The sequence below is a fragment of the Hyperolius riggenbachi genome, chromosome 12 (assembly GCF_040937935.1).
Source record: "Hyperolius riggenbachi isolate aHypRig1 chromosome 12, aHypRig1.pri, whole genome shotgun sequence".
Lineage (NCBI taxonomy): Eukaryota > Metazoa > Chordata > Amphibia > Anura > Hyperoliidae > Hyperolius > Hyperolius riggenbachi.
In genome coordinates this window covers 158,349,767-158,362,378 of record NC_090657.1, presented here as the reverse complement: position 1 = coordinate 158,362,378, position 12,612 = coordinate 158,349,767, and the positions used below count along the sequence as shown (strand labels likewise).

Genomic DNA, 12,612 nt, shown 5'->3' with positions numbered 1-12,612 from the left:
AAATCAGGTAAATTAATGGCTAATTTAGCAAAATCACGAAGCTCTCCACCCTCTGTCACGCAGATCAAAAATTCTAAAGGGCAACTGGTGGGCACTCCTGAGGGAGTGGCAGAGGTCTTTCTCCAATTTTATAAAAACCTATACCCCCCACAATCCTGCTCTGCAGAGGAGCAATTAACTTTCCTTAACAGTGTAAAACTTCCTAAAGTCACTGACGAAGATTTAGAGATCCTGAACGCACCAATCACCCCTGGTGAAGTGCAACTGGCAATTAAAAATGTATCCCTACATAAAGCACCAGGCCCTGACAGCCTATCGGGAGAATTCTTTAAATTATTAAAACCAGAGATCTCTGCCACACTCTCAGGGGTGTATAACTTTATACTTACCCAAAACGTATTACCACAAACAGCAAACGAGGCATATATTAAGTTGATACCCAAATCGGGGAAGGATCCCCTTGATCCCGCGGCCTACCGACCAATATCTTTGTTAAATGTTGATTTTAAACTGCTGTCCAAGATATTGGCCGATAGGCTGGACGGATTTTTACCTAACCTGATACACGACTCCCAAGTGGGATTCATACAAAACAGAAGTGCAGTTTTTAACATCAGAAAGGCTCTGGTGGCGCTTGAACATATCAGACTAAGGGGTTCCTCTTCTGGATCGGAGGCCTTCTTGGCTCTTGATGCCGAGAAGGCCTTTGATAGCATTGAATGGTCCTGGGTAATGAAGGTATTGGAACGCTTTGGCTTTGGGGGAAATTTCTATTCATATGTTAACCTTATGCATGTCAACCCTCGGGCTCAGATATCTCTGGCAGGAGCTACTAGTCAACCATTTGCCCTGGGGAGAGGAGTACGCCAGGGCTGCCCTTTATCCCCACTTATTTTTAATTTAGCTTTGGAGCCTCTGGCGCGCTCCTTCTCCCAGAACAGTGTCTTTGAAGGTATACAAATAGGCCATCACAAGATATTCTCGGCACTTTTTGCTGATGATATCTTATTGTTTTTAGCTTATCCAGAAAGAGACCTGGGTGATACTATTTCCCATATACAGCGCTTTGGCAGATCATCTGGATTTCGTATAAATTACCACAAGAGTGAATTTATGTTCCTCTCTCCTAAACAGACACCACAAACATGCCCGTGGCTTGACTCTCTTAAAATTTCTTACCATAACCTATTCATAACCTACCTAGGTATCAAAATCCCTAGACAAATAGACCAGCTCTATAACTTAAATTACTCTCCTCTCATAAAAAAAAAATATCACTAATGAATTACATAACTGGGAACATCTTCCTTTATCCCTAACAGTTAGGGTCCATCTGATAAAAATGTTTAGTTTTGCACGGTTACTATACCCATTACAGACTTTACCCATACTGCTCAAACATAAAGATATAAAAACTCTTGAAACGGCTTTCACCCGATTTTTATGGAAATCAAAGAAACCTAGAATTGCTCTGGCAAAGCTCAAGGCCCCCATTGAAAACTTAGGCCTCAATTTCCCAGACCTAAGATCTTACAATCTAGCCGCCATATTTCGTCATATTAGAGACTGGCTGGGAAACACTAACTATTATACCCCTACTATAATAGACCAAGAACTACTCCATCCCTATTCTCCAATCAGAGTTTTACATACCCCAATAAAGCAACTCCCCAACCATATTAAGAAAAACATCTTAATTCGAGACACATTAATTACTTGGAGAGAAATTAGAAGGAAATATGGCCTACAGGGTTTTATCTCACCAGAAATGCCTTTTCGTGGACACCCAGGATTTGAACCAGGGGATATGCATGGGGTCTATATGGAATGGGAAAAAAAAAGGATAACACAACTGAGAGCTTTTTTGAACCAGGAGGGATCCTTATCTTTCAGGGAAGTGATGGAGAAATATGCTATACCTGGACCTCACATCTTTTACTATTTACAAGTCCAAAGTTATGTTATGGGAATATTGGGAAAGGATGGATCAGTGGCACTTAACTCTCATTATGAAGATCTCCTTAGTAATCCTAAAGCCAAGCAATCATTGTCATGGCTATACAATTTGAGAGAGACTCAAAAACAAAGTAAAAACCACTATCTCCATTTACAAAAGTGGGCGGAATTATTAGAAATAACTCAGGAATCTTTTTATGAAAATGTAAAAAAAAGGGGTGGTTAGAAACCCGTAAAACCATAATAGCAGAAACCTGGCGCGAGATGTATTTGAAAACGCTCTACAGAGCCTATATCCCTATACAAGGCCCATACAAACATGAGGGAGGGATAACCCTCAATTCATGCCCTAAATGTAATGACCCTAAACCTACACTTAATCATATGCTTTGGCAATGCCCTGCTATAAAAACATTCTGGTCAACAATACTTATACATTTTAGGCCCTGTTCACACTGCAAGCTTTTCCAGCCGCGTTTTGGAAAACGCGTGCAGGTGGCCGACACGCACGACATCAGACATTGCATAGAGTGCAATGTCTGATGTTCACACTGCATGCGTTCCGGACCTGTGCGGTCCGGGAACGCATGCTGCACGCATTTTTTGTAAAAACGCGTGGCTGTCCCATTCACTTTTCAGTGATGGGATCAGCCACGCAACGCATACGAACGCGGATGGCGTGCGTTCGTACGCGTTGCGGTCCGCATGCGTTGCGGTCTGCGTTCTGCAGTCTGAACGGGGCCTTAACCCTCTTTATAACATCCAGAGGTCACCTGACCCACTCTATTGCTTGTTTCATAGTTTACCCTTGACAGAAAAAGAAAAAAACGAACTCAATTACTAAACGAGAACACCTACTTCTCTTAGCATCAAAAAAAGCAGTAATGAAAAAATGGCTAGATCCATCCTCCCCCAACCTACAAGATGTTATAGCCCTACTTGACCACCTCCTCCACATGGAGAGACTCAACATTGAAAGGCATAAACCAAACACATTGCAAAACATTTTCAACACATGGCAAATCTTTATTGAAAAATGTCATACAAAAGATCAGATAATTCAAATTATGAAACCATTTGAAGACACCACATGGTATTTGAAGGCCAAGATAGGGGGATATTTGGGAGGCCTAGAAATATGAAAACCAAAAATTAATCAATTTCTAACACATAGGGATAGAATATGGGTAGGATGGAAAGAGAACTAGTCAGGGGGACGGGGAGGGGGGGGGGGGGGAGAGGGGGACTAGGGGAACCAGTTTGATGTAGGTTTAATAGGGTTAATCAACATAATAAGATTTGAAATAACTTAAGTCTGGGAACACATATCTACCACCAATAGAGAAATCATTGATACCCATGTGTGAGAAACTTCCTACGGAAACCTCTTTTTGAAAAATTATGTGAACTACATACAAGGGAACTCAAATTTATGCTCATTTTGCTTATGCCAACTAGATATGTTTTGTCTACTTTTCTTTGTAGATATTTCCTCTGTAATGGATCTTTTACCCAGACAGGTTTATCCTTAACTGTATATAATAATAATAGAAAATTTGCTAGCAGGTAAAGTGAATTACTGTAAAATCTTGTACTCAAATGACAATTTCTGTTCACTACTTGCTGTTCTAATAAAAAGATGTAAAAAAAAAAAAAAAAAAAAAAAAAAAAAAAAAAAAAAAAAAAAGAAGGATCAAAATCCGTTGCATCTCACAAAAGCTAGAGGGGTAGAGTAAAAGGGCCCTGATCCATGTAATAAAATGTTCCGCAAAGCCCCATTTTTGTAGTGTAGCTATCAGGAAGAGCCAAGAGACTGAGTCAACGGCCTTTGTAATATCTAGGGAGAGCAACATGGAGGGTATTTGGGAGGAGCGGGCATGGTGAATGAGGTGAAGAAGCCGTCGGACACCATCGCTTGTCTAAATGGCATAAAGCCTACTTGATCATGGGGATAAGCGAGGAGATCTCGGTTTTAAGGCAGGTTGCCAACATTTTGGCTAATAAGTTAACATCTTTATTTAAGAGTGAAATGGGTCGATAGTTGGACCAAAGAAGGTGATTGGTATTAGGTTTAGGTAGCATACTTACAGTTGCTGTAATAGAATCTGAATGGAATTTAGCGCCTTTCAGTATGCTGTTGAAGGTGGTAGTCAATTCAGGGGCCCCCAAAAAAATCTAAAATATAGATCAGCGCAAACATACCACAAAAAAGTAAATTATCCAAAAAATTAATATTCAAAAAGTCTGATGAGATAAGCTGCCAAAGTCCAAACACTTCAGCCCAGTGTCCCGATATACAATATATAGCCTTCAGCGCTAATCTCTATTCTCCTCCACCAGCATTACACCACAGAAACACAGTGCGCTTACCAGACTGTATCAGACCTTAATTACAGGGTCTGAAACAAGGCATACGACCAGCGGCTGGTATCTTCCCTGCTGGCCCTCTTTCAGAGCTGTAATGTCCACACTTGTTTGGATATATATACACCCACAGTGGTTGCATGCATAAAAAGATTTAAAAAAAAACCCACACACCATCAATAAAAAGCACTCACATAAGGGTCCTTGTGACAGGGACCCAAAGCGAACAGCAGCATATATCAACTCACAGGACGCCGTCCAACCAAATGTCTGCCTCACCCGACCGGTTTCGCTATTCAGTTTCCTCAGGGGCTAAACGATTAAGTGGCTGGAACGGCTTATTTATACCTTCTCTGTGTCCCCGGATGGGCGTCTTCTAAAACCACACTGATCCGGGATAAGACGCTTCCTGAAAATGGCGCTGCGTTCCACACAACGTCACTTCCTCTCGTACGCGGAATTCTGTACACATAGAAGTTCGGCGTCATACAGGGGAATCAGCGTGCCTACGTACGCATTTACCACTGCATATGCGGCCATTTACATGAAAATAAAAATAAAAGTATCGGCTCATTACGCCTATTTGTCTCCAAAGGACAAAAAGAGTATCTCCAATTCTTAAAAAAAAAAAAAACTGCTAAAAATTCTAAACAAACTTTATTAAAAAAAAAAAAAAAAAAAAGTGTGTTAAAAACAAATCTGACATTCTAATGAACCTGTTTACAATGAAATCGAGTATAGTGTAATCCTACTGCCATCTAGTGACCAACTATTATAGACAAATAGGCGTAATGAGCCGATATTTGTATTCATGTAAATGACCGCATATGTAGTGGGACGCCGAACTTCTACAGAATTCCGCGCAGGAGTGGAAGGGACGTTTTTGTGGAATGCAGCGCCATTTTCAGAAAGCGTCTTTTCATGGATCGGCGTGAATTTAGAAGACGCCCATCCAGGGACACATAGAAGGTATAAATAAGCTGTTCCAGCCACTTAATCGTTTAGCCCCTGAGGAAACTGAATAGTGAAACCGGTCGGGTGAGGCAGACATTTGGTTGGACAGCGTCCTGTGAGTTGATATATGCTGTTCGCTTTGGGTCCCTGTCACAAGGACCCTTATGTGAGTGCTTTTTATTGATGTTTTTAAGGAAGCCATTGGCAATAAATTTTTACATGGTGGATACGCTTAGATTAGTTTTTTTATCTTTTATGCATGCAACCACTGTGGGTATATAAACAAGTGTGGACATTACAGCTCGGAAAGAGAGGGCCAGCAGGGAAGATACCAGCTGCTGGTCGTATGACGCCTTGTTTCAGACCCTGTAATTAACCACTTGAGGACCACAGTCTTTCGCCCCTTAAGGACCAGAGCCTTTTTTTCCATTCAGACCACTGCAGCTTTCAAGGTTTATTGCTCGGTCATACAACCTACCACCTAAATGAATTTTACCTCCTTTTCTTGTCACTAATACAGCTTTCTTTTGGCGCCATTTGATTACTGCTGCAAGTTTTAGTTTTTATTATATTTATGAAAAAAAGAGACATGAATTTTGTCAAAAAAAATGACTAACTTTCTGTGCTGACATTTTTCAAATAAAAGTAAAATTTCCTATACATTTGAGCGCGAAAGTTATTGTGCCAGATGTCTGATATAAAAAAAAAAAAAAACACACATTCAGTGTATATTTATTGGATTGGGTAAGTTATAGCGTTTACGAACTATGGTGCCAAAAGTGAATTTTCTATTTTGAAGCATTTCCGACTTTTCTGCCCACCTGTCATGTTTCATGAGGTGCTAAAATTCCAGGATAGTATAAATGCCCCCCCAAATGACCCCATTTTGGAAAGAAGACATCCCAAAGTATTCACTGAGAGGCATGGTGAGTTCATAGAAGATTTTAGTTTTTGTCACAAGTTAGCGGAAAATGACACTTTGAGACAAAAAAAAAAAAAAAAAAAAAAAAAAAAAAAAAAAAAATCTGCCACGGACTCACTATGCTCCTCTCTGAATAGCTTGAAGTGTCTAGTTTCCAAAATGGGGTCATTTGTGGGGTGTGTTCACTGTCCTGGCATTTTGGGGGGTGCCTAATTGTAAGCACCCCTGTAAAGCCTAAAGATGCTCAATGGACTTTGGGCCCCTTAGTGCAGTTAGGCTGCAAAAAAGTGCCACACGTGGTATTGCCGAAGAAGTAGAATAATGTGTTTTGGTGGTGACACTTTGTGAAGAAAAAAAAATACAAATCAATTTCCGCTAACTTGTGACAACAAAAATCTTCTATGAACTCATCATGCACCTAACAGAATACCTTGGGGTGTCTTCTTTCTAAAATGGGGTCACTTGTGGGGTTCCTATACTGCCCAGGCATTTTACGGGCCAAAAACCGTCTGGAAACCAAATTTCTCAAAATGACTTCAGGGGTATAAGCATCTGCAAATTTTGATGACAGGTGGTCTATGAGGGGGCAAATTTTGTGGAACCGGTCATAAGCAGGGTGGCCTCTTAGATGACAGGTTGTATTGGGCCTGATCTGATGGATAGGAGTGCTAGGGGGGGGGGGGGGGTGACAGGAGGTGAATGATGGGTGTCTCAGGGGGTGGTTAGAGGGGAAAAATAGATGCAATCAATGCACTGGGGAGGTGATCGGAAGGGGGTCTGAGGGGGATCTGAGGGTTTGGGCGGGTGATTGGGTGCCCTAGGGGAAAATTAGGGTCTAATCTGATGGGTAACAGTGACATGTGGTGATAGAGGGGTGATTGATGGGTGATTAGTGGGTGTTTAGGGTAGAGAACAGATGTAAACACTGCACTTGGGAGGTGATCTGACATCGGATCTGCGGGCGATCTATTGGTGTGGGTGGGTGATCAGATTGCCCGCAAGGGGCAGGTTAGGGGCTGATTGATGGGTGGCAGTGACAGGGGGTGATTGACAGGTGATCAGTGGGTTATTACAGGGGGATAGGCATACAGTACACAGGGGGGGGGGGGGGGCTGGGGAGAATCTAAGGGGTGGGGTGATCAGGAGGGAGCAGGGGGCAGTTTAGGGTTAAAGTAAAAAAAAAAAAAAAAGCATTGACAGATAGTGACAGGGAGTGATTTGATGGGTGATGGGGGGGGGGGGGGGGGGAAGGGGGGTGTGACCAGGTGCAAACAGTGGTCTGGGGGGTGGGCAGGGGGGGGTCTGAGGGGTGCTGTGGGCAATCAGGGGGCGGGGAGATCAGTGTGCTTGGGTGCAGACTAGGGTGGGTGCAGCCTGCCCTGGTGGTCCCTCGGACACTGGGACCACCAGGGCAGGAGGCAGCCAGTATAATAGGCTTTGTATACATTACAAAGCCTATTATACAATATACATGTGGCGATCCGGGTGCTAGTAGCCCGCCGGCGCTTCCGAACGGCCGGCGGGTTACAGCGCGAGGGGAGCGAAGCCAGTCGCCGGCGGCTGATCGCGTCAGGAATGACGCGATTGCCGCATAACCACGCCCGCAGCCGCTCCGTCGATGGGCGTATTGTGGTCGTTTGGGCCCGGTCTTTGCCGCCGCCCATCGGCTGGGGGCAGTCCTTAAAGAAAACCTATACTGAAAATTAAAAGTCAAAATAACCATACACAAGTCATACTTACCTGCTGTGTAGTCTATTCATCAATCTCTTTCTCCTCTCCTGTGTCCCGTTTGTCCACCATGATTAATGGAATTCTCCGTCCTCCATTTTGAAAATGGCTATTACCCCATAACAGCTTCCTGGTCAGGACACAGTTAAACTGTAATATCGCCTACTTGAACCATAGGGAAACATGGACACATCAGTTCTCCTCTCAGCTGTAACTGACAGCAACTGATATATAGCTGACAGCAACTGATATATTTCAGTTCTGACAAAATGTTGTCAGAACTGGAAGGGATCATTGTCAGAAGAAAATGGTGAGCTTCTGAGAGGAACTGATGGCAAGGTAACTATGTAATGTTCATTTGTACTTACCTCGTGTGTTTATTTTAAATATTTTTACTCAGTACAGGTTCTCTTTAAGTGGTTAAGGTCTGATACAGTCTGGTAAGCACACTGTGTTTCTGTGGTGTAATGCTGGTGGAGGGGAATAGAGATTAGCGAATTAGAGCAAATGTTTGATTTCATGATGGCAGCCATCTTTTTGGTTGAAAGGAGGCGACAGGGAGCATGAGACACAGTTCCAACTGTCCTGTGTTCTGAGCACCTCTCCCAGTTGCTAGGCAACGTGAACAACAACATAGGAAATCCCATCATGCTCTGCACAGAATCAGGAGAAAAAAAGCCCGGGCTTATTTTCTTTGATAGGTGGAGCTTAGATAAAAATGCAGCTAAAAATGATGCTTTGGTAAGAAAAACAAAGTTCTGATGCAGTGAAACACCAAGCCTTTTCAGTTCTGCTGAGTAGATTTTTAGTCCGGAGGTTCACTTTAAGTCATAACAGTAAAATAAAACATAGTAAAAATAAAAGCATTTGTGACATATCCAGGTGCTGTTGCCGGTCGCCCAGGCAAAGCCAACCAGTTCCACGGGCAGAACTCCTTGGCCAAGGTGAAAAAAAAAAGAGAAATGAACGGTCACTTATCTTTCTGTGAGGAAGTGTGAAAGACCGGGGAGGAAAGCTCACGGAGGGCAACAGACCTTTTCTTCTTCAGCCGCTGTTCTTTAGGGCTGTCAGGCAGGAGAAGGGAGCCACTCTTGTTGCTTCGTTGGAAAGAAGGGGTGAAAGAGGGGTTTGGAAGTGGTGGTGTAGATGGGAGCGGAAAATCCAGGGCTTGGAAATGGTCTTGCAGCTCGCTGATGGAGGAGGCCGAGAATTGCCTGGTGTTGATGGAGAAGACCAGAGCAAAGGGGTAGCCCCAGCGGTATTTGATTAGCCGATCACGAAGGATTTGCAGGTAGGGTTTCATCTCCTTCCTCCGCATGAGTGTTGCTTGCAAGAGATCACCAAAGACCTGATATGTGTGCTCCTGAAAGATAAGTGGGGAGGTTGAGCGGGAAGCTGCTAGCACTGCTTCTTCTACTTGCGTCTTGTAGTAAAGGAATTTCATGAGGATATCCCTGGGAAGACCATTTTCAGTATGTCTGGTAAGTGCTCTATGGACGCGGTCCAGTTCTAGGCACTCTAGGGGGATGTCAGGGATGAGCTCCTGCAGCAAGGCCGTCACAGTGCCTGGTAGATCCGTGACAGATTCAGGTATGCCTCGGATGCAGAGGTTACCCCTTCTAGAGCGGTTCTTGCTGTCTTCAGCTTGGCGCTTCAGAAGGTCTATTTAACTGTATAATTTATGGACTTCTGCTTCATGGCCTTCTAAGATGACCGTAGCATTACCCATGCGATCTTTTAGGGCTGCGGTGCGCTAAGAGAGGATCCTCATCTCTTTTAGGAGGTCGCTGCTCAGTTGCTTATTTGCCACTGTTATTTCTTTGCGGACTGCTTCACACACTTTGATGAGCAGATCTTGCTTGCAGCGTGGAGGGGGGGGGGGTCTTTCTACATCAGAGTAATTCCTGCTTTCATCCGACTCGTATTCTTCCATACCTGGGTCAGCCATAAAGTCTGTGATTGGGAGTTGTTGGGAGCCACGTGCTTTGCTGGAGCTTGCAGGGTTTTATTCTTCTGGCTCGAGCGGGTCTTGTTGCCGCTAGACAAAATGATCTAAGTGTTCCTCAGAGATTCATGCAGCTACGGTATGCTTGTAGGTGATGAGGGGAAAGGTTCCTCAGAGATTCATGCGGCTATGCTTGCAGGAGATGAGGGGAAAGAAGAGCTTTGACCGGAAATAAACTGCAAAGATGCTCTGTGAACCGTGCAGAGGTTAGTTCAGGCGGGCCATCTCCAACCTGTGGGCGCATGCGCTCCCTGCAGTTGTATTTAAACAAAATTGCAAAGTGCTAGCTTAGAACGGAGGGAGTTTCTCAGAGCAAACTGGCCGGTCACAGAACATTCTGAGCCCTTAAAGACCGGCTGGTCACAGAACATTCTGAGCCCTTGGAGACCGGCTGGTCACAGAACATTATGAACCCTTGGAGATCAGTGGCTTCCAGACACAGCGCAGAGGTTGCAATCAGTTTGAATTGCTGCAATAACAGCTTTAGATCTTTGTATCTATACAGAGGTATCTGTTATACATTCCACATACAAGCAGTTTTTATGAAGTGGCCATAAATCTATCCAACCTCTGACCTTGTGACTGAGCCATGAAAGAGCAGTGTGACTTCTGCTGACTGATAGAGGAGTGCTGCACTTTGCACCGCACTCGTGTCCTTGTAAGAGGGCAGAAAACCAGCTATACTCTCCTTACCTGCTTCACCGCAGCCTTAAATGCCCCAAGGACGGCCGCCGCTCCCCCGCAGTCCCTCTTCATGCCCGGCATGGTGGTCTGAGAGAGAGATATATGACACCTTCACTATTTTTTCAATATCAAATTTATCAAGTGTAATTTAAATATGTTGTAATGTCCCAGCCTAGCTAAGGTTTAAAATTCCAGTACAGAGTTAAGTAGCTTTTAGCAGCACGGACCCAAACTGTGTGCAATTAACATCTGGTTACCCCAGCCATGAATCTGGAATTGGCTGACAGAACCTCATAAAGTGCACTCTTACCAGCCTGACAGATAAAAGTTTCAAAGAGATTTTTATCTGTGTTCCTCACATATCTGTTTCCTGGTATGTCAGTCAAACCCAGAGACACCTAAAATTCACATTTCATGCATTTCTAGCCAACCCATCTTCACAGACGTTAAGCTCAATCTGACACACGTTCTGGGAAATTGCCGGGTGGACCGGACTTCCAGAGGCTGAGCAATACAAGCTTTCAGCCGTACTGAACAGTTCAAGACTCATGTTTCATATGTGTGAATTCGTAACGCCTTCCTGAATGTAAATATGTAATCCATTTATTGATATGACCTGTGGAGCTTGAGAAATCTGTGTACCAGATTTTGTGTCAGATTTTCCTTCCTGGTTGCAGCAAGGCTGGATTTTGCTTGTTATAGACACTACCAGTTGCAGAGGGAACAAAACCCAGCAACCTACTCAGTTCCGCATCCTTGTCTATCATCTTTGTTGAAAACCATCTATTTACATGCTAACTACACTGGCCAAAACGCAATATACTTTGGATTATTCAGCAAAAAGACTTTACCGCTTATTGGACGCAGCCAAACATGGCATTTTGAACCTTCAGACGATTCCTCATCATTCTCTCTTCTCTGTATATCTATCCAACTGCTCAATACCGTATTTGTCGCCGTATAAGACGCACTTTTTCTCCCCCAAAAAATGGGGAGAAAAAGTCCCTGCGTCTTATACGGCAAAGGCAGGGAATCCCCAACTTAATAACGCCCGCCGATACGACCCGCGACCCGCCATGTTAGGGATTCCCTGCCTTTCTGTGCCTGCCTTTCTGTGCCCGCCTGCGTCTCCTGGCCCCCCGGATGGAGTGTTAATAGCGGCGGCAACTTACCTTTGGCAGGCTCCCGCGCTGATCCTAGATCATTGCGCTGCCCCCCGCTAGCCTCCTCTGCCTCCCCCGGGTGTAGGAATAAGTATCGGCAGCTTACCTCCGCAATGCGCCCACGATGACTGCAGACATCCGTCTTCCAGGCACTTCTTGCTCTAGTGACCGGCTCTGAACTGCGCGTCATCAGTTTAAGCCGGTCACTAGAGCGAGAAGTGCCTGGAAGACGAATGTCTGCAGTCATCGCGGGCGCACTGCGGAGGTAAGCTGCCGATACTTTATTCCTTCACCCGGGGGGGGGGGGGGGGCAGATACACAGGGGGGGGGGGGGGGGGGGGGGAGGCAGAGGAGGCTAGCGGGGGGCAGCGCAATGATCTAGGATCAGCGCGGGAGCCTGCCAAAGGTAAGTTGCTGCTGCTATTAACACTCCAATCCGGAGGGCAGGAGACTCGGGCAGGTGGGAGAGAGGAAGGCAGGGGGGCATAGGAAGACATATGGGGGGCACCGGAGCACACATGGGGGCACATCAGGACACATTGGGGGCACATGAGGACACGGGGGGCACAGGAGGACATGTACAAGACGCTCCTGGAATATGGACGCACCAGGTTTAGTATTTTTTTTTTTCCCTGGTTTTTGCCCTCTAAACCTGGGTGCGTCTTATATTCCGGAGCGTCTTATATGGCGCGAAATACGGTATTTGACAGTTTTAATGTATATTTTTGTGTATAGTTTATATAATAAAAAACTAAATGTAATGGTTTCAGTTTTTGCTCGTTTGCTGATTATTCTGATCCATGGTAGAACTCTTTGTCCTCAGAAGAGACACACTA

The 12,612-nt window shown here is 44.6% G+C and overlaps 1 protein-coding gene across 1 annotated transcript in view; it reads right to left on the bottom strand.

Moving 5' to 3' along the window:
• The window catches only part of NPEPL1 (aminopeptidase like 1), a 41,117-nt gene that overhangs the window by 14,929 nt on the left and 13,576 nt on the right, over positions 1–12,612 (bottom strand). The window contains exon 7 of the mRNA XM_068262157.1: positions 10,623–10,700. Within this exon, the coding sequence (XP_068118258.1) occupies positions 10,623–10,700 (78 nt within the window). The remainder of the gene's footprint in view (positions 1–10,622; positions 10,701–12,612) is intronic.